This window comes from Misgurnus anguillicaudatus, chromosome 11, assembly GCF_027580225.2.
Source record: "Misgurnus anguillicaudatus chromosome 11, ASM2758022v2, whole genome shotgun sequence".
Lineage (NCBI taxonomy): Eukaryota > Metazoa > Chordata > Actinopteri > Cypriniformes > Cobitidae > Misgurnus > Misgurnus anguillicaudatus.
Window position 1 is genome coordinate 6,933,249 of NC_073347.2, and position 20,764 is coordinate 6,954,012.

Genomic DNA, 20,764 nt, shown 5'->3' on the forward strand with positions numbered 1-20,764 from the left:
CTGAAACGTGCCAGATTATTATTTTGTAGGTAGCTATATTGGTTAAACCAGAAAGTATACCCAAAACCAGGTGTTGTTAGGAGAGTGGGTGGCTAATGTCCAGTCCTGATAGTGTGAGCATCTGTAGACATTTTGTCCAGATGTAGTCCACGTACTGACCTACACCATTAGCTGGATGTGTTTCAGAGCATTGTGTACCAGTGTGAAAGGTTGTGTATTCGATTCCAGGGTACACAGATGCTGATCAAATGTATACCTCATAATTCACTGTAAGTTGCTTTGGATAGTGTCTCCAAACTATGCATATTTTCTTAAAATGGTTGAACGCCTTATCAGACAATTATATCTGAAGTATTTGAAGCCTTTTCATATAGTTCCAGAGAAGATGGACACGCTTGGTTTCAGCTTTAAACAGCATCTCAGCATCCTAACAGCGCAGACATGGAGTCGTTTCTATTGTGAGGTGACAACAGGTGTGAAGCAGGTGCTCGTGCGCAGCCCGCTACTCAAAAATAAATGAGTTTCTCCATTGCTTAACTGCTGTTTTGTGGTTATAAGTTTTAGTCGCATAGAAACCGACAAGGAGGGAAAGTGCAATGAATTTGTTACTCAATCGTCCACTCAATATGCAAGGAAAGTAGAGAAACATTTCATTTAAATCTTGGTGGTTTCTGTTGCATGCGGTTAACTGTTTAATAATTGATTTCCAATATAGCAATGCAAGCATTTGCTTGACCGCAGGTCAGGGAAGATCAGTAACCCCAGTCCCCTTTACTGTTAAAAGTGACATATTATTCACACAGCCTTTAGGTCCCAAAACATTTCCATAAAATTGGCACAGAGGCTTAACATGTACTGTAAATGTTGTAGGATCTCTCTCGTAAAGAGGACCTAGTAACATTCCCGGAAAGCATTCTGTGTGGCAGCACCAATGCCATAAGGTGTGTGCCATCGCAATAAGAAGTAATGCTTCAGCCCTTTGACACAGGGGTTAAACGCAGATCAACATACACGATGAGAAATGTCTGCAAACTGGATTGAAGCAGAAATCAGGGATCTGGTCTCTATCCGCGCCGCTGAAGCTGAGATCATTCACCAGCATGACAGAACAGCGCATCACACGCTCCTTATGCCCTTGTCATAAACAAACATGCACGCGCGTGGTATCTCGAGAGAGAAATCACATAGAATTAGCAAACTTGCCGAGACGCTACCAAGACTTTAAAGGAAAACACCACCGTTTTTCAACATTTACTATGTTCTTACCTTAACTTAGATGAGTTAATACATCCCTATCTTTTTTCAATGCGTGCACTTTTAATCTTTGTACAGCGCGTCGTGAATGTGTTAGCATTTAGCCTAGCCCCATTCATTCCTATGGCTCCAAACAAAAGTCTTATTTTGTGCCACCACACTACTTACTTGTGTAACTACTCATGTAACGGTCTTTAAATAGAGAAAACATGGAAGTGTTTGGTGGCTTCTAAATTCATCCCTGTTTGGATCCTAAGGAATGAATGGGGCTAGGCTAAATGCTAACACATTCACGACACACTGTACAACGATTAAGTGCACGCATTGAAAAAAGATAAGTATGAATTAATTCATCTAAGTAGAGGTAAAACCACAGTAAAATGTTGAAAAACTGTGGTGTTTTCCTTTAAATACGTCACGTGTCTTTACAGGATCTTTACGGTATGTGTGTGAATGCACGCACAGATTCTGGAAAATCATTGGCAGTGTGAATGAACCAAAAATCGAACGATCCCAGACAAATCCCGGCCCCTTTTTTTTGTGTATTTTCCGTAATCTCTGTGTGAAAAGCGCAAACAGTATAGTTTAGGATTGCAATTTAATGACTGAAAATTGAAGACTAATCTCCGCAATAAGTCTGTACACTAAAAATGCTGGGTTGTTTAGCATGGTTGAGTAAAATCTGGACAAACCCGAATCTTGGGTTTAAATTAACCTGGACAATTTGACCCAACAATGTAATGAAACAACCCAACTTCACTGTAAAAAGTTGAATCAACTTAAAAATTACATCAATAGTTTTTTCTGCTTATATATTTAAGTGAACATTTTTAGTTAAAACTTAATTTTTTTTAGTTACCAATTCAAGTAATTGTTTAAGTTGGTCCAGCTTTTTACAGTGTTTATTTTAAAGTGTTTGACATGATTCTGGTCCTTCCTTCAATTTAAGTCTATAATGATTATTTTTTATTGAGTTAAAATGGATCTTTGTTAGTATTAAACAGATTTAACATTATCTTTAAAAATAAATTGAAATGCATTTAGTCATCTGTTCCTCTGTTTAAGACTCATGTATATTTTGACCAGATTGGTATGGCTTGATGGATGGATTTACATAACATTGCTATGCCAAAAGCGCTTTTTAAACCCACTGGGGATTTGTGTGGAGGTTCATTCAGCTTTATTTGTACAGTAAAACTCATGGATGATTTCGCTAGTGGCAAAGATAGAGGGGTTATTACTGTCACTATAAATTGTATTATTGCTATACAGTACCTTTCAGAAAATAAACTTTTTTGTATATATAAGGAAAGCCAAAATATATTGTGGTAAAACTTAGACACTTAAATTAAAATTAATTTGAACTTTTATCATTATTATTTATATGATGGGAAAAAATGAACAGGATGTCAACGGAGCTAAAGTGAGTCATTGGTAACTTGATTTTTCCAATGTGATATTATTGTGCCAAAGTAAAATGTTTACCGCAATGTTTAACGTGAGACAAATCAACTAATACCTAGAACAATCTATGGCTTATATATAATAATGTTTATGGCTTTGAATTACCTGGGGGACATTTGGATCCCACAATATAACCCTGTACAAAATTTTAAGGAACAAATCTCGATTATTTCTTATTAAATGATCAGATGTTACATTAAGTATTTAGTGGTTGTTGCGAAATTTAGATTTTGTTAATTAAAAAAAAAGTTTAATATTTTATTCAATATTGTTATTAATGCGTATATGGTAGTATGATACAAATATTGTTGAGTAATGAAAGCGGAGTAACTGCGCCCTCGTGTGGTTGCGAGAGATTACGCAGAGGAACTTCACATGGTCATGACTTTTTTCAATCAACCATAACAAACACAAAAACACCAACTTCAGACAAAAATCTTAGTTTGATGTATAGGTTGGATTAAACTAAGACCACCGTACTAAAATACTTTTTCAACTTTCTTTACTGAAGAGTTGCTATAAATTATAAAAAAGTCGAATTATTTCAAGTATATCTCAAGAAAGCTGAAATTAATTGTAAAATCAAATTTATTAAAATTAAAAAATATAAGTGCAACAAGGAATTTTTAAAGTGTAGCTCTGTTAGATGTGATAGGCTACTTAACTATAGATACAACTGCTATACAAAAGCTTTAATAAGCCAACAGAACAAAACTATACTGTACAATCATTGATGTCAATCTAATGAACAATTAGATCCAGAAATAGCCAGAAACTGCATCCACTATCTGCCTTCTTATAAGTTGGTATATCATTTACTCACAATGCAAACTTTTGAAAAGCTACCTGAAGATGATGAGATCCAGTTACATAACACAAACCGCCAGCCGCCAGACATCAGCCACCTTGGTTTGGACAAAACAAACCGTGACTACTCAATGGAAAGCTGAATCCTTTGTATTAAAACTTTCACAAGTGTCTCTTTACCAAAGAGTAGGTTGGCGTGTCCATTGTGGTGCATACACACCTATCAGGTGGCACAGCAGCAGTCTCGCATGAAGGTCGCCCTCACACCTGTTACCTGCTGTTTTTCTACTGACCTCCACGTGGCATCTGCTACAACACGATAGTTGCCATTCACTAGCAGTGAAAGGTGAGATGATGGACTTGGGTCATTATGGTATAGTAAAAACACTCTGCTCCTTGCTCCCTCTCCTTGCTGCATCTTTTGATAACAAGAGATGTGGCATAATGACTTCAACAGGATGGTTTTCAAATAAATGTTTTTTTAAAGGTTTTAGTTATGACTGGCACTATTAAGTCATATTTAATATAAGAGGGAGCAACTTAAACCCATTAACTGGCGCAGACCATTTTCAAATGAATATTAATCGTTTTTTAAATAACTTTTTTTTTGCATTTTTTTGTTTGTTCTAGAAGCCTTATCTTGGTCTCGTTTTAAAGAGTTTTCAAAATGTTTTTCATGGAAGCGTCTGGAGTCGAAAATGTTAAATAAAAAATTGTTATAGCAGTTTACATTTATTGTAATAAATAAAAATAATGCAAGAAAGTATATATTTTATAAATAAAATTATTACCAAAAAATGAGGTTTGCGTTACACTTTAAGTGGTTTAACCAACAACAGCCACTAGGTGTCAACTATTTGCTGCATATTCATATATTTAATAAATTCGCAAATATTTTAGAAATTAATAAATTACTGTCACTGCATATAAATACTGCTAAAAGGTTTACTTCAAAATATTGAAGTAAACTCAAGTGTCCCGCTCACAGGACAGCATCAATTAAGGGGTTAAATATTTTGCACAGTCCATATGTTGGCCAGATTTCATTGCAAGTTGTATACATTCTAAAAAAGTCTGTGTTAATTTTTACAAATTTTTTGTGTTATACTATTTAACACATCGTGTGTTAAAATAAATAAAAGTGACAACACAAGTTGAGTAAAGGTAACATACAAAAAAAAGTGTTTCCAATAATAACACTGATTGTTTTGTTTTAACATATCTGTTTGTAGTGTGTAATTATATAATAATGTGTGTGCGTGTGTGTAACAAATAAAATCTTGAATCTAGAATGATCAAAAGAAAAACCGCTTACAAACAGACAATTATTCAACTTTATTTATAACTTTTTTAAACAATACAAAATTTGAAACCATAAAAAATTACTCATCTAAAAATAAAAATTAAATAAAAAATAGTTACAAAACAAACAAAACCTTAATGCAACATACAAAACATTGTATGGGGTTGTCATAGAAACAGTAAAAAATTAATATCAAAATTCAAGGCTTTTTGAACTTATTTGGATTTTTTGGGTGTTTTTGCCATTCCTTTTTTCTGAGGTGTAGATATCTCTTTGTTGCATAAATCACAGACCCAGCAACCTGTCGCAAAAACAAAGAGAAACGTTAAAAAAGGGCCTTCCAGCTGGGAAGGCAAGTATTTAACACATCAGCATTTTTATCGGTGAGGGGATTTCTAGGTGGGCTATTGACACAAAATTTTCACCAGATGTAGCCATCAAGCCAAATATTTATACAAAGAAATCAGAACATTTATTGTGTTCAATACTTATTCCCTGTGTCATTTCACTTTATTTATTATGACTCAACTTGTATACTTAAATGTTCTGATTTCTTTGTATGAATTCAATATTTGGCTTGATGGCTACATCTGGTGGAAATTGTGTGTCAATAGCCCACTTAGAAATCCCCTTACTAATAAAAATGCTGATGTGTCGTCTTCTTATTTTCCCCACTGTATCTGGTCATTGTTAAACCACATTTTAAAGTGTTATGGGATTTTGATCACTGCTGCAATTAAGTCCAGAGAAAACAAAATGTCGCGCGTATAAAAACATTGTCGTATGAGAAATGATGTGACTTGATAGACTCACCTAGAGGAATGGCGTCCATGCCCACACAGAAAGTGTGGAAACCTCGGTCACATTTATCACAGAACATCATCTCCTCCTCGTGGTGCGGCTGCTCGCAGACGGTGCACGTCTTGCACTCCATACATTGCCATGGGTACATCTTGATCTGGGACACCAACCCCGTGCTCATATCTAGACAGGACGGGTGACCTGTACATAAAGCAAGGCTTCTGCTACAAATCAACACGTTTTTTCAATACCACGACTTCCAGGATGCAGGCACTTAGGAAAACTACTTGAGATATAATAACAAATCGTCTTCAATCATTTTAAGACAATGGTGACTTTGACCTTGTGGCCTCCACAGTTACCAATCATCATGAGTGCTGTTCATATCTCTACATGTAGAATACAATAAAGTAACATGACGCTAAGTACTAAAGAGTGATTTGGGGTTATTGTTTTTGAAAAACTTACCGCTGTTTTGGCACTGGGAGCAGTGGATGAGGGCTTCTGGTTTGCCTCTCCTGTTGGCCTCCTTACCCTTCTGACATATGCCACATATAGCATTGGGAATGACCTTAGGCTGCAACGGCAGAGCAATGCTATAAACGCCATGGCGACCAAGGTCATGTGATATTATACTCGGATTAAACACAATAGGATTTCTAAAGATACATTTACAGGTATATATTTGTCAAATACCCCAGCTAGGACCAAATCTATTATTAAGGACACAAGTTTTATCTATGTAAAAAAATCAATAACACTTTACAATAAGGTTGTATTTATTAACATTAGTTTATGCATTAGTTAAAGGAATAGTCTACTCATTTTCAACATTAAAATATGTTATTACCTTAACTAAGAATTGTTGATACATCCCTCTATCATCTGTGTGCGTGCACGTCAGCGCTGGAGCGCGCTGCGACACTTCAATAGCATTCAGCTCAGCCCCATCCACTCAACGGCACCAATCAGAGACAAAGCCAGAAGTGACCAAACACATCAACGTTTTTCCTATTTAAGACGAGTAGTTATACGAGCAAGTTTGGTGGTACAAAATATAACGTAGCGCTTTTCTAAGCGGATTTAAAAGAGGAACTATATTTTATGGCGTAATTGCACTTTTGGGAGTACTTCGACTCGCCTGAAAAGTCCGCTCCCCTTCTCCCTCTCATAATGGGAGAGGGAGGGTGTTACTGCGCCGAGTCGAAGTGCTCACAAAGGTGCTATTACGCCATACAATATAGTTCCTCTTTTAAATCCGCTTAGAAAAGCGCTACGTTTTATTTTGTACCACCAAACTTGCTCGTATAACTACTCGTCTTAAATAGGAAAAACGTTGATGTGTTTGGTCACTTCTAACTTTATCTCTGATTGGTACCATTGAATGAATGGGGCTAAGCTAAATGCTATCGAAGCGTCGCAGCGCGCTCCAGCGCTTACGTGCACGCACACAGATGAAAGAGGGATGTATCAACAGTTCTTAGTTAAGGTAATAACATATTTTAATATTGAAAATGAGTAGACTATTCCTTTAAGGCCTAGTCCTGGCTTAATCTAAACCCCACCCTGTCCAGGAAACCACCCAATCAAAAAGTTAACAAATACAACCATATTGTAAAGTGTTACCAAGTTCAAAAAAATCCTGATTCGAAATCAATGTCTATTATATACACCTTTTTGTGCGTGAATACAATTTTACCTGCCAATTTCAGATTCAAAATGTTACTAATATTATTTCTGCCAGTTATTTGGTTGAAGGAGCATAAAGGAAAACAAACAAACAAAAATAAGCAAACAAAATAAAACAAACTGTAGTGCCCAATAAAACTTAAATGAATGTTCCACTTTCATAAAAAAATCAGATAATCTACTCACTTTATCCAAGATGTTTATGTCCCTCCTTGTTCAGTCGAGAAGAAAGCCTTTTGAGAAAAACATTCAGGATTTAAACAGGATGGATTTTTCTTCATATATTGGACTTTAGTGGACCTCAACAGTTCACAGCTTCAATGCAGATTCAAAGGACTCTAAACGATCCCAACCGAGACATAAGAGTCTTAACTAGCGAAATAATCGCCACTTAAAAATAAAAAAAATACTTTTAAACCACAACTACTCGTCTTGAACTAGCCATGTGACATGCCAGCACGACCTTACGCATTACACAATCATGTCGAAAGGTCACGCATGACCTATGCAAATACCGCCCCAGCATTTACAAGTGTGTAGAAAAAGGAGCGTTCAGACGATGTTGTATGTATGATTCTAATTAATGTCTTCGTGTCAGTCTATTGTTTAAAATGGTCCGCAATTTAGATTTTTGACGTGATTACGTAATACAAAAGGTCGCCCTGGCTCTTAACATGGCCAGTGCAAGAAGAGAAGTTTAAAAGTACTTTTTTTGCAAAAATGGCAATCGTTTCGCTAGATAAGACTCTTAGGGTGCGTCTCATTTCTCTGTCCCACCCCCTTCCCCTTACCCCTTCCCCTCGGTTTTGCGCATTCATGTGAGGCGAAGTGGCGTCTCAATTCTCAGTTTGATCAAGGGATACTTAGCCCTTGAAACGAAGTGTGATAAGGAGCACACTTAAAAGATTGGGGTAAACATTAACGTAGGAATTTCTCAGGAGGGCCGGCATCAAGATGTTTTATGGCTGAGCGTCGAACTTTCAAGGAGTCGCACAAATGAAAGTAATGTTATTTTCTACTGTTTAATTGAGATTATATTATGACACTCATTTTTTATGATACTTTTAATAAAATGTCCATGCGTTTTTAATTGTAATGTTTTTGTTTTGAATCGCTAGTTAAGGCGCTAGCTAGCAGCTAAGTTATGCGCTATTTGTTGAGCTCAGCTCAAGTAATCGAGTGGTGTCTCATTTTTTAGACGAACGATCAGTCTTACCCCTTCCCCTTCACTCGGTTTTGAGGGGCAAGGGGAAGACAAAGGGGAAGGGGTAAGAGGGGAATGAGATTGGCCCTTAGCCTCAGTCGGGATCGTTTGAAACTGCACTGAAACTTTAAAACATTCAGGTCCAATAAAATCCACTATATGGAGAAAAAACCTGGAATGTTTTCCTCAAAAAACGTAATTTCCCCCCGACTAAAGAAAGAAAGACATCAACATCTTGGATGATATGGGGGTGAGTAAATGATCAGTATCCTTTTCATGCAAGTGGAGTAATCCTTTAAAGAGACACTAAAATAGGCAAATTTTCCCTTCAACCGTTTTAGAATCCTCTCAAGCTGATCTCCGGGTCCGGCGCTACCACTTTTAGCATAGCTTAGCATAATCCATTGAATCTGATTAGACCATTAGCATTGCGCTCAAAAATAACCGAAGAGTTTCAATATTTTTCCTATTTAAAACTTGACACTTCTGTAGTTCCATTGTGTGCTTAGACCGACAGAAAATCAAAAGTTGTGATTTTCTAGGCCGATACACCGAACCACACTCTCATTCTGGCGCAACAACCAAGGAGGCGCAACGATACCACGCAGTGCCGGAAAATAGTCCCCTTAGTAACTTTCAATAGCAGAGGACTATTTCTGGCACTGCGTAATATCATTGTGCCTCCTTGATTATTACGACAAAATGAGAGTATAGTTCCTAGGTATATCGGCCTAGAAAATCACAACTTTTAAATTTTTGTTGGTCTAAGCGCACAATGTAACTACAGAAGTGTCAAGTTTTAAATAGGAAAAATATCAAAACTCTTTGGTTATTTTTTAGCGCATCGCTAATGGTCTAATCAGATTCAATGGATTGTGCTAAGCTATGCTAAAAGTGCTAGGCCCAGACCCAGAGATCAGCTGAATGGATTCCAAAACGGTGAGAATCAAATGTTTAACTCTAGGGGAGCTGGAAAATGAGCATATTTTCAAAAAAGCGGACTGTCCCTTTAAATGTGGCCCCGTCTGTGAAATCCAATAAGTCTTATAATTAATGATGAGATTAGGAGCATCAAAGTTTGATTTCAATCTTTCACATGATTTAAAATGTATGTAGAAAAATGTAAATCGCTCAAAATGACTTTAACTTGGTTTTCACAGACTAGGTCACAAATGTACAAGAGCAGCACTTCACCCAGTATGCAATATAGATACTTTCAATCAGTGCTCATCCATTAAGAAATCGCTTTACAATCTAATTTCTTTAAAACCTCTTTATTCAAATGTATAACTGTGACGGTTAATCTATATACTGACATGTCAAAGGCTGTACTATAAAAACCATTATACTAAAAGAGCAGTGACACAGCTGTATGAAAAACAACAAAGGCTTATGGAGAGTGGATGGCCAGGCTTCACGATCAGATGTTAGTCAAGCTCACCGTTAACAAAAGGACAAAAGCCTTCAGTCTGTCATAGTAGTATAGGTATCGGCTATACTATCGGTATCACATCGATAAAAACCACATAACAAAATCCAGAACATGTTGTGTTAAACACTTTTAACAAATGGGGGAAATAAACAAGCCAACAACATACTGTACAATGAGAGGATCAACAGAAGCTGGACCTACCGTGCTATCAATAAATTAAAGGTTTTAAACATACAATGATTTATTGTGACTAAAACACACATTTGAATTAGATCCAGAAAGTACTAAAGTCTAACCAATGTATCCAGATTTCACAAATACATATGTTGATGATATGATGATATGGCCGTATTCAACATTTTGTAAGAGCCTTTAATAAATAAAATAATTCTGCATCTATATATCTTAATAATACCAGCTAAGGAAGAAATCTACATATTTTTGTATATTTTAGTTTTGTAGGAAAACCTTATAAACTTGTTACACCTGTTTTTACTTTCCAAAGGAGAAAAATGTAATACTAGTTCGCTTACTAAATATATAGCAGTATTGTGGGACACATCATTTCATGCAATACTTTACTTCAAGATCTGCACAGTATGCATACTGCACTAACAGTAAGAATAGTAAGGTAGCATGCTACTGTTATAATTACACTGCTTATACTTCCTGAGACGATGTAACTACAGGGAAAAGTAAATGTAGGGGGGATTCAAAATTCAATACACCGATACGTAAATCTTTTTTACCAGGATAACACTCAAATCAAAACATTTATTGCACAAAAACTTTTAAAATCAAGCAAATGTGGGCATACTACTCAAAATAAATCATGTTTGTGTTCTTAAATATCACTATATTTAAAGAACAATATACTCAAAGTATACCTTCCTTTTATATCAAGAGATTATTATTACGTTTATGTAGCAAATGCTTTATAGTATTGCTGGTGTAAAGGTAAACCTTTTGCTGATCCAGTAAGCATTTTGTCAAAAACAAAACAACTTACACAATTCAATCAGAAGCAAGCAAAAGAAACACTGATATATATCAAGTATTATAAGGTGCACACAGAGTCAGTGTTGAAAATCACTGACATTCCCTTAACATCATGATTTTATATCAAACATTAGTTTGATAACCAGTTTATGTCTGAAAAAAATTTATGTATCACTATTAAAGAAGTTAAATAAAGCCAAGATTAAAGGTGCACTTAGTAGGTTTGTGTTTGTGGTACAGACACTTGGAGAAGGTAGTATTTAGCAATATATATGCAGTATGCTACTATTGTTGCATGTGAATGCCAGTCCATATCATCTTATTAAGAAAACATGGCTGTTTCATTAGTAAGTTAAAAATAAAAATGAAAAGATTGTGAAAAAATATGATCGATATTATTTTCAGTTCCTAAAGGGACAGTGCACCCAAAAATGAAAACTGCCAATATTTATTCCCCCTCATGTTATACGAACCCCCAATGTCTTTTCTTTGTTCTTCTAGACCCAAATGCAGATGTCTTTATATATACATATATATAAAGTTAACTCGTCAATTAAGAGAAAACTCTTCCCTGCCAATGACGAGTCTTATCCAGAAATCCGTATTTCCACTATTATCCACCAGGTGGCGCTCTTACCCAACTTATAAAACCCAGAAATATTCCCTAAGAGCAAACAGTTCAAACTCTGTGTATCGTCGCTGCCCGATGAAACTCGCGTATGTCCAAAACGGTTACTTTTCAGGAAGTGAAAAAAAACACTGTATATCAAAAGCAGTTAAATGTAGCGTTGTCATACTTGGTACGGCATCTTTACATGTAACCATATTCTTGCCAGTGTCATGATATAATCCACATTTGACCAAAATTGAGTTTAAATGGACATACGTGCATATTTTACAGTAACTGTGGTCGATACGCGTTCTTCCGATCATTAATTAGAATGCCCAAGTCGCGTTTCATATTGACAGATGAATACGCTCAGTTTATTAAATAGCCTACGTCTTAGTTAAATACGCTTACTTTATTTAATATTAATTATAAGTGTATTAAATGTCTCTTGCAAGCTATGAAGGGACAATGGATCAATACACTGACATGGTAATGCTACACAGCAGGGGCGTCAGTTTGTGTTGAAAAGTGGTGGGGACAAAAGATCAGATAAAAACATTATTGCAGGACGGGAAAAATATTGAATAACGGCGCATCAAAAATGGGCATAGCGTATAACAGTCAACAACAAGAAAATACTCATCATAAAACCCTCAACAATGTCTACTGCACACATGTAACAGTCCCTGCAACACCAGCTCAACCGAACAATGCAAAAGCACCATACCGTAGAAAACAGAAGCGCGTTTAGTCTATGAGTGCAATGAATTTCATTACATATGTACAAGAAAACACACCATAAGCATACAACGCAACATATGTGACCCTGGACCACAAAACCAGTCTTAAGCATCGCTTGATTTTTCAGAACATTTTAACCAAACGCCTTCAAAAAGCGGTGGGATGTCCCCAGCGTAAATAACACTATGCTAAACAGATACTTTGTTTGCACAATCGCACCGTAATTTAGTCACTCCTAGACGTACGTCTGGCGTCAGGGGGAACGTTTACCTCGATGAAGGAAAGATATTGTCTCACAGGCTATGTTTATTCGGCTATATCCAGTGCTGAGCTTCGATGAAACTTTACGAGACCGGCAAGACGCTTCTCAGGCGGGAGATACGCGGCGTGATTGACAGCTTTGACACCAAATGGATATACGTGAAAATCAGATGACATGATTTCACAACTTTTCATTGGCCATTTAGGTATGTGACGCATACTGTATACGGAAATGATCCTGGACATTCAATCCGTCGAAAAATCAAAAAATCGGCAAAATGGACATAAGTGGTTTTCATCGGACAGCGACAGTATGTTTTGATGATCGCTCCGAATCTGATCCCCATCAAAAGTCCTTCACAAAAATGCAATAAAAATTTTGTTTCTTTTACACTTTCCCCACCAGTGTTTAAAAAAAAGTTTTAACAAAAGTTTAATGCCTTCCAGAAAATGTTCTTCTTTAATTATATAAACAAACAATATAGCAAATGAAAGAACAAACCCTCTGCTTTAAAAAAAAAAAGTTTCATCCTACCTTCAGTAGTTCTCTTTTATCACCTCTCAAACATGGGTAGGTTTCTTAAAAAACACCCAATTTTGAGCAAAAAGCTGAGATGATTCCATTTTTGAGAAGGACTTTTGATTGAGATCAGATTCAAAGCGATCCCCAAAACACACACGGAGTTCTTTCTCTTTCACGCGAGGTGATACGTCCGGGTTGTATAAGTTGCGGTTTCTTTTAATTGACGAGTTATCTTGCCAATGGCGATGAAAGAGTTAAAAAACCTACCATAGATAGGAGGTAATAAAGAGAGAACATTATCATTATTATCATTATTAAATTGGCCATATTGTCCACCCCTAATGACACAAGTCCAGTTAAGTGATTTATTTAACCCTTTGAGGTCATTTTGAAGACTGAAGGGTTTTCTGGTTACTATGGCAGTGGATTGTGACCCCATCTGTCACCCCAAACAAGACTTAAAAAAAAACAAATCTGCGTTTGGGTTCTGGAAAAAAAAACACTGGGAGTTCAAATGACATAAGGGTGAGTAAGGTTTGCATTTTGGGGTGAACTATTTCTTTAATTAAATCACATAAGAAATAGAGAAGGTCAATATGACTTAATTGTTTTAATGTGTGTTTAATTTTAGTGTTTAATGTGTTGCAATCTTTCATATCTTTCTAACTCAATATTATTTTGCTTTAATGTCATAAATCGATTGGTCCGCGCAGCGCACATGATGTCAAACTCACCTCTGTTATCTGGGGTTGTTTGGGATGTGGTGACGCACGGCTGTATGTATTTGTGCTACACGTATCAAAATGTTTTAGAGTGATAGCTGAAGTTTTGCATTCTGGGGTGCAAGCCCTGCCCCCAAATCAAACGAACCGTACCCCGAGACACCTCTGCAATGTGTACCCGGGTACAGACCACACTAGCCAAATGAACCATACTTTGGGGTCAAGCGTACTCTGGTACCGTTCACATAATGCGAGTACACCCATAAATAAAATCATCTTTTCTAGTATTTACGGTATGGTGATAGATATATTCAAACGGCTCTCAGTGGGCAGAACATCACAGAGAAAATATCCTAAATTTGTAAACTATATAATAAAACAAAAAAAATTAAATGGTTTAAACACATTTATGTAAGTATATATTATCATAATCATCTATCAAAAGTGCTTTTTAAAACTTTGTTATGGAGGGTTTACTGAGTGCACCTTTAATATAAGCTAATATTATTTTATGTCTATGAACTAAAAGGTAAAGTAAAACACCATATAGTGTTTAGCAGCCAAATGAAAAAGCTCACTCGCCTTTCATTTTACCTGACAGGCAGGTCGGCAGGTATAGACAGAGGTATTTTAATCTATATGAAGTACTGTTTACTTTATCTAAGTAAATAATAAGTATATCGCAGCTAAACTAATGGCAGTACCACACAAGAAACATTATTGCTCCAAAGGTCTGTGCAGAACACAGAAACTGTCACTGGGTTTCTGGCACACAAAAAAAAAATAAGTGCCACTATTATACAGGAAAACAAAATCCATTGATGAGTGCAGTCCCGATCTATGACCACCAGGGGGAGTGTGTCTGAGTATGTGAGTGCATGTGTTTAACAGGACAGAAGTGTCTCTGCTGAAAGTGCTGGAAAAGAGCGGTGTCAAAAAGTGGAGAAGAGAGATGTTGAGTTATTAAAAAAAAAGATCAGGGGCTTTTTTCTTCTACCTTGTACCCAGGGACAGATTTGTGTTGGATGGAGCGAGTAGTGCCGTCTTTGCTCTGGGTCCCGCTTCGATCTTTGCTCTTGACTTTGTTTCCACTGTCTTGGCTGTCTCCATCTGAAGTGTTTCCAGACGAACTGTCCTGTAAGACAACAAAAACATTTATTCAAATTAACCATATTTACTGTATATTATAAATCTTACACATTTTTTCTTTTTTTATAGAATTCAGGGAGTCATGATATGACATTGACTTACTGAGGACCCTTTATTTTTCTTGCCGTCTTCTTTCCCGTCTTCTCCATCATCAGAGTCTCCATCGCTGTCCAGAGCTGGCAGCTCAGGGTCCAGTGGAGGCTCATACAGTGCTGTGTTCATGGGTAAGTAGCGAAGTTCATTTGGAGAATACCTACAAACATCAAGCATTAGATACGTTCAAGGGTGACATCCTACAACAACTGGTGATTTTCATTACTAGTAGTTCATTACTATTATTGTTTTGCATCATAGTCACAAAACTTTCACTGATCAAATGTATTTTTTTTCGTGCACAGGATGACTGGAAGTACTGCATGAAGGATGAATTACTTCATAACTTACCTTTTGTAGTACTCTTGAAACTGTCCAGGGATGAGGGCAACCGGGTATGGACCAGTTTTGGTTCTTTCTGGAGGAAGGATTTTGTATTTTCCTTGTGGTACCTGAATAATCTACAGGTGAAAGAAAAAGATTACAGACACTATCAAAGACAGATTTGATTTCGTTGTGACAAATATGAAACATTAAGGGCCAGATTTACTAAACAGGGCAAAAAAGTGTAAATGCGCAATAAAAGATGGAAGTGAACATTTCTGCAGGTTATCTACTGACAAGTCTTGTACTTGAATGCAATTTCTATGTTTGTTAAAGGAAACAAATTTAACTATGTTCTTACCTCAACTTAGACGAATTAATACATACCTATCTTTTTCCAATGCATGCACAATCTTTATGCAGCACACACGGAAGTTATTTTTGTTTATAAAGTTTTAAATATGGATATTTTTCTAAAATAACTGAAAATATGTTCATCTGAAAATGATGGGCACATGCACCTCGAATGGCTTGGGGGTGAGTAAATCATGGGTTTAATATCATTTTTGGCCGCACTATCCCTTTAACTTGATTTCTATTTGAAATCAATCAGAATTTTATATGATGGTTTCTTATATGATATCTTCTGTAAATTACTGAACAATACTTTATTTTGTCATTGCAATTGTTTTTTTGTAATTCTATTATGTATTTGTTAATGTTGCAATAAATAAATAAATAAATAAATAAATAAATAAATAAATAAATAAATAAATAAATAAATAAATAAATAAATAAATAAATAAATAAATATAAAACAGCATTTTTTTATATATATAAATAAATATACATATTTTTATACATAAATATATATATAAATAAATATATAATATATAAATAAATAAGTAAATAACACAGCACTTTTTTTTAATATATAAATAAATAAATAAAAATAAATAAATAAATAAATAAATATATATTTATTTAAAAAAGTGCTGTGTTTCATATATATATATATATATATATATACCCAGGTGAACAACCCAAAAAACTCATTTCCATAATGACCAATGTGTTTTAAGACATGCTTTTTTGGGCGTTAAATATTGGCACAAATACCACAAAAATGACTAATGCAAGCCTTAGTAAATCATGTTGCGTGATTTATTTCACCTTCCATAAATGTTGCATCTTAAAGAGAAACGCCTACGTGTCCACACCTTTCCAGTGCTAAATTTTCACATGTCTTTGGTAAATTCTGATAATCATCGTCATTTTTAATGCCAAAAGAGGTGTTTGCACTGACGCAAGCCCTTAGTAAATCTGGCCCTAAATGTTGATTTTACAAAGCCTTCCTGGAAAGTTACAACAATTTGAAAGTAAGGATAAAATCTTTGCGTTATATTGAATGTATACTGAATTTTGTCCATGCTACTTTGCTGGTTGCTTGCCATTGCTAGGCCAACATAATTAATTTATTTAAAATATATATATATATAAAAAATGACAAAAGAAAACAAACAACAACTAATAAACAAACATTAAACACCCATCTTACATGTGTTTGTAGGTCAAAATAAGCTCTTCTCTCCTCCATCCGCTCTCGGTTGAAATTACTATTGAATTCAGCAGCTTTTTTAGCAGCTTTCTTTATGTACTCTGGCACTTTACTGGCTTCAACTTTTTGAGGGTTTTGCTGCTGCATTTGCTACAAAAATGAAAAGAGAGTCAAATTAGCACAAAAATGTTAAGCAAAGCAGCACCAACCATGATCATAATTCCTGCAAAAGCTTTTTTTAAAATAAAAAAACAAGCTTAAGACACAAACAAATATTACTCTTCGCTAAATGACAACTGTTATTCAAACAATCAGTGTGTGTGTCTGTTACTCACTGCACTTAGTGTGCTGACCGAATACTCTTTGGTTATCCTCTGCCGCTCTTTTTCTTGGAGTATGACGGAGTACTCGGCATGTTTGGCTGGGTACTCTTTAATCATCAGATCAATGACCTCATCACTGCGTAAGGCAGTAAGACCTAAAGAAGAAAAGTGAAGGGTCAATAGGAGACTAGACTCATACATTGACCATGTTTACATGCGCACCAATAATGTGATTATTTCAATAATCAAGAGTAAAGACTAAATCACAGTAAGATGTTTACATGGTTATTATTCACATACAGAGGCGGACACTACTTAAGTATTTTTACTTTCTACATAAAAGTACATTTTTAAGTATTCGTATTTTATCAGTGTTTTTCTTTGAAAAACATACATTACTCCACTACATTTCATAAATACAAGTTTTTGGTTTATATTTAATATTTAAGTACATTAAACATCTAGTATGTTTTTTACTTTTACTTAAGTAAAAAGTAATTTTGTACTTTTGCTCAAGAAAAGTAAAAGTACAAAATTTTTATGTAATTCGGTACTAAATCAATTTTAACATGCAATATAAAAGGAATACAGAGTATGATTCTATGCTTTAGAATATAGTGAATATTTTAGTGAAGTAAATTACATTTTTGCCCAAGACAAAAAACACTGTGATAATGCACACAGATGCTTGGAAAATTTACTTAAAATACTCAAGTAGTGTCCGCCTCTGTTCACATATCCCAATGTACAGCAGCACAAAGGGTGAAGTCACAAACAGTAGGTAATATATTGACATTTATTTATTGTAAAGGGACAGTACTACTACTCATTAATCAAAAATACAGACAATTTAAATAAGTCAGAGTTAGCCCACAGGCTAATTTTCATCTGTTGCCCCTTGACAAATTAAAAATTGTAAAAATTACGACTTTATTCAGCATTGTCTTTTCTTCTTTTCTGACGTGTTATCTTCAGACATGTTTGCAAAGTTTTTTTTTTTCAAACTTACACCATGTGTCTCTTGTAAACAAAGCCCGGGCACAAAAAAAACAGCTGGGGCGCACCAGATAAAACACTGCAGGCAAAACACTTTACACTCACGCATGCGCTTCACAACAGACGTGGAAGAGAAGACAATACTACTGAATAAAGTCGTAATTTTTGTTATTTTTGGGCCAAAATGTATTTTCGGTGCTTCACATTCTAACAGAAGATGAACGGAGGTCTTACGAGTTTGGAACGACATGAGGGTGAATCATTAATGACATTATTTTCATTTTTGGGTGAACTATCCCTTTAATCACATTGGGTCTCATTCACCAAGCCTGCGTATGCACAAATTTGTGCGCGAGATGTGCGTACCAATATTTTCACAAACAAATTGTGATTCAACAAAAACTTTCGTATCAAAATGTCTTCTAAATGCACGCATAAATTCAAGAAAACCTAAAACCACTCGTATGCAATAATCACGTACAATATAATCAAATACTAGGCTATAATTATAATGTTTATAATAACGTTGATATATAAAATTTACATGATTATATTTAATTTTATAATAGTTTCTGTATTATATATTATTATACATATATATATATATCTAGATTATTATTATTATATACATTATATTATATCATTATTATAGCCTACTCATTTTTTCTGCAATTACAAAGAAGAAGCATGTAATGACAAATCTTCACGCTTTCCTTCCTCACTTTTTAAATCTCTATTAGAAAATTTCTGCTTAATGCCTAATGTAAACATCATGTTAATGTAAAGAGAAGTCCAAACGTCAATCACTTGATCTTCTGTCTGTTTTATTTTAGATACAGATGCGTGTCTCTATCATATTAAGTAGCTAAATGTCATAGGCTATTTGTTAACATATCCAATACTTATTTAATGTTATCAGTCGGTGGACAGCACTGCCTTCCAAATAAAAAATGCAAAGCAAAACAGAACTTTACCGATAACAAATATGATCATGGATTTCTTTTCAAGCTCGTTTGCTTCTATGACAAACTGCTCAAAAATGTTCTGTGGACTAGCGCTGCGGAAACGCAGGTTTGGGTGTGTTTTATGCAAATTACCAACCTCGTGCACACGGCGCTCATGTAGAACACTCCAAATGTGTGTATAAATATGAAAACGTACGCAAACATTAGTGAATGATACCCATTATTTTTTATCATTTTGATGATTCAGTTGCCATTATTTTGAAGTATTTTATTTACATGAGGTAACATTACAAAAATCTTATTATAACAGCATTATGAGGGTGCCTGTAAACGTAGTGACTGCTACAGTTTATGTACATACTACAGAAAGTCTGAATAAATGAAGTCTTACCTAAAGTACACTGTGTTTCCGTAATAACATTCTGCTCTCTCAGATACAGTTTCTCTTTGTGCGATAAGTCTCTTCTTTCCAAATCTAGAGTAAAGTGGGACAAAGGTCATAAGCTATCATTTAAAGTTTTGGGGGGACCCACAATACAATGATTCATTTTAATGCAAATACCTGGATATTTCCGTTTAAATGACGTGACTCCTAAATATTCACTGACTTGCTCTTGTAACATGTAATACTCTCCTGTGTCATCTGGAGGCCATTTGTATTCTGTTAGGTTTTCAGCAGGGAAGTACGTTGCTCTGTAATAAAACAACAAAGATTCAACACAGAGCAATATCATCAGGATGGAGTGAAACTTACACAATGACTTCAGTAAGATAGTTGATAGTGTGCTAAATGTGCTCACCCCAGCTCTTGGTTGGATGTGTCACAGCTCCTGGAACTGTCACCTGAACCCATCCTGCGTCTCTTTGGGGCTTGACTGCCATCGCTGGAGTTCTCCTCAATGTCATCCTGAAAAATAAAAACAAATCAACAAGGGTCTGTCAGAAAAACTTAAGAAAAAAATCAATTCTGTAAATTAGCCAATACGTTTCAAAGCGCAACCTAGATATAATATTTATGAAATCATACTGTATTTTCCAGACAGACTGTCATTTAGTTGTCCAATAAACAAAAGAGTACATTTATGATATATTTGTTTACTTTATATATATTTCACGTCCATGCGTAAGATACCATAATCCACAATAACGATCATTACGATACGCAATCATCTTTGTTTGTTGAATGTCATCACCTCGGATACATAAAGCGACTGTGGCGCATATCACGCTATTAAGGAGTTCAAAAATGCACACATTTAGAACTAATAGGCTACAATATAGTAACCGTGGTTGTGCACAACAATGTAGCCACGAATACACACACACAAACCTTCATAGACTGTGTTCCTGGAGTTGCAGGATTGCTATCGCACGGTCTTGGCGACAATACAGTTGCCATGTTGTTGTTCTTGCTGCTAATAAAAGAGTGTCACATTCCGACTGGAAAGTGGGAACTCAAAGAACGGTTCCGACCGAGTATGGGTTATTTTTCATTTAAACTAATATAAACATTTCATTGATCATTTCTTAATTAAATTTGTATTTA

At 35.3% G+C, this 20,764-nt stretch overlaps 1 protein-coding gene across 3 annotated transcripts; it reads right to left on the bottom strand.

Moving 5' to 3' along the window:
- Window positions 1-4,845: 4,845 nt before the first annotated feature.
- Window positions 4,846-20,688, bottom strand: phf10 (PHD finger protein 10). 3 transcript variants are annotated; one of them, XM_073872924.1, is made up of 12 exons: window positions 20,549-20,688; window positions 20,019-20,125; window positions 19,781-19,911; window positions 19,610-19,693; window positions 17,288-17,412; window positions 16,935-17,084; window positions 15,404-15,513; window positions 15,062-15,212; window positions 14,808-14,945; window positions 6,098-6,206; window positions 5,642-5,830; window positions 4,846-5,129 (listed from the first exon to the last, which is right to left on the bottom strand). In XM_073872924.1, the coding sequence occupies exons 1-12, from the start codon at window positions 20,615-20,617 to the stop codon at window positions 5,044-5,046; spliced, it is 1,449 nt and encodes a 482-aa protein (XP_073729025.1). In that variant the 5' UTR covers window positions 20,618-20,688; the 3' UTR covers window positions 4,846-5,043. The 3 variants fall into 3 exon arrangements, with proteins under 3 accessions (XP_073729025.1, XP_055026324.2, XP_073729026.1); XM_055170349.2 differs by having other exon boundaries at window positions 17,270-17,412; XM_073872925.1 differs by lacking the exons at window positions 4,846-5,129; window positions 5,642-5,830; window positions 6,098-6,206 and adding an exon at window positions 11,117-14,726 and having other exon boundaries at window positions 17,270-17,412.
- Between the last annotated feature and the right edge of the window lie 76 nt (window positions 20,689-20,764).

Bases quoted from the DNA above. Each gene is read 5' to 3' on its own strand.
- phf10 (XM_055170349.2), bottom strand. From the start codon at position 20,617: ATGGCAACTGTATTGTCGCCAAGACCGTGCGATAGCAATCCTGCAACT. The intron at 15,514-16,934 runs GTAAGATGGGTG...TTTCACCTGTAG, and splicing joins ATTTTGACCTACAAACACAT to ATTATTCAGGTACCACAAGG. The intron at 15,213-15,403 runs GTAAGTTATGAA...TGATGTTTGTAG, and splicing joins TTTCAAGAGTACTACAAAAG to GTATTCTCCAAATGAACTTC.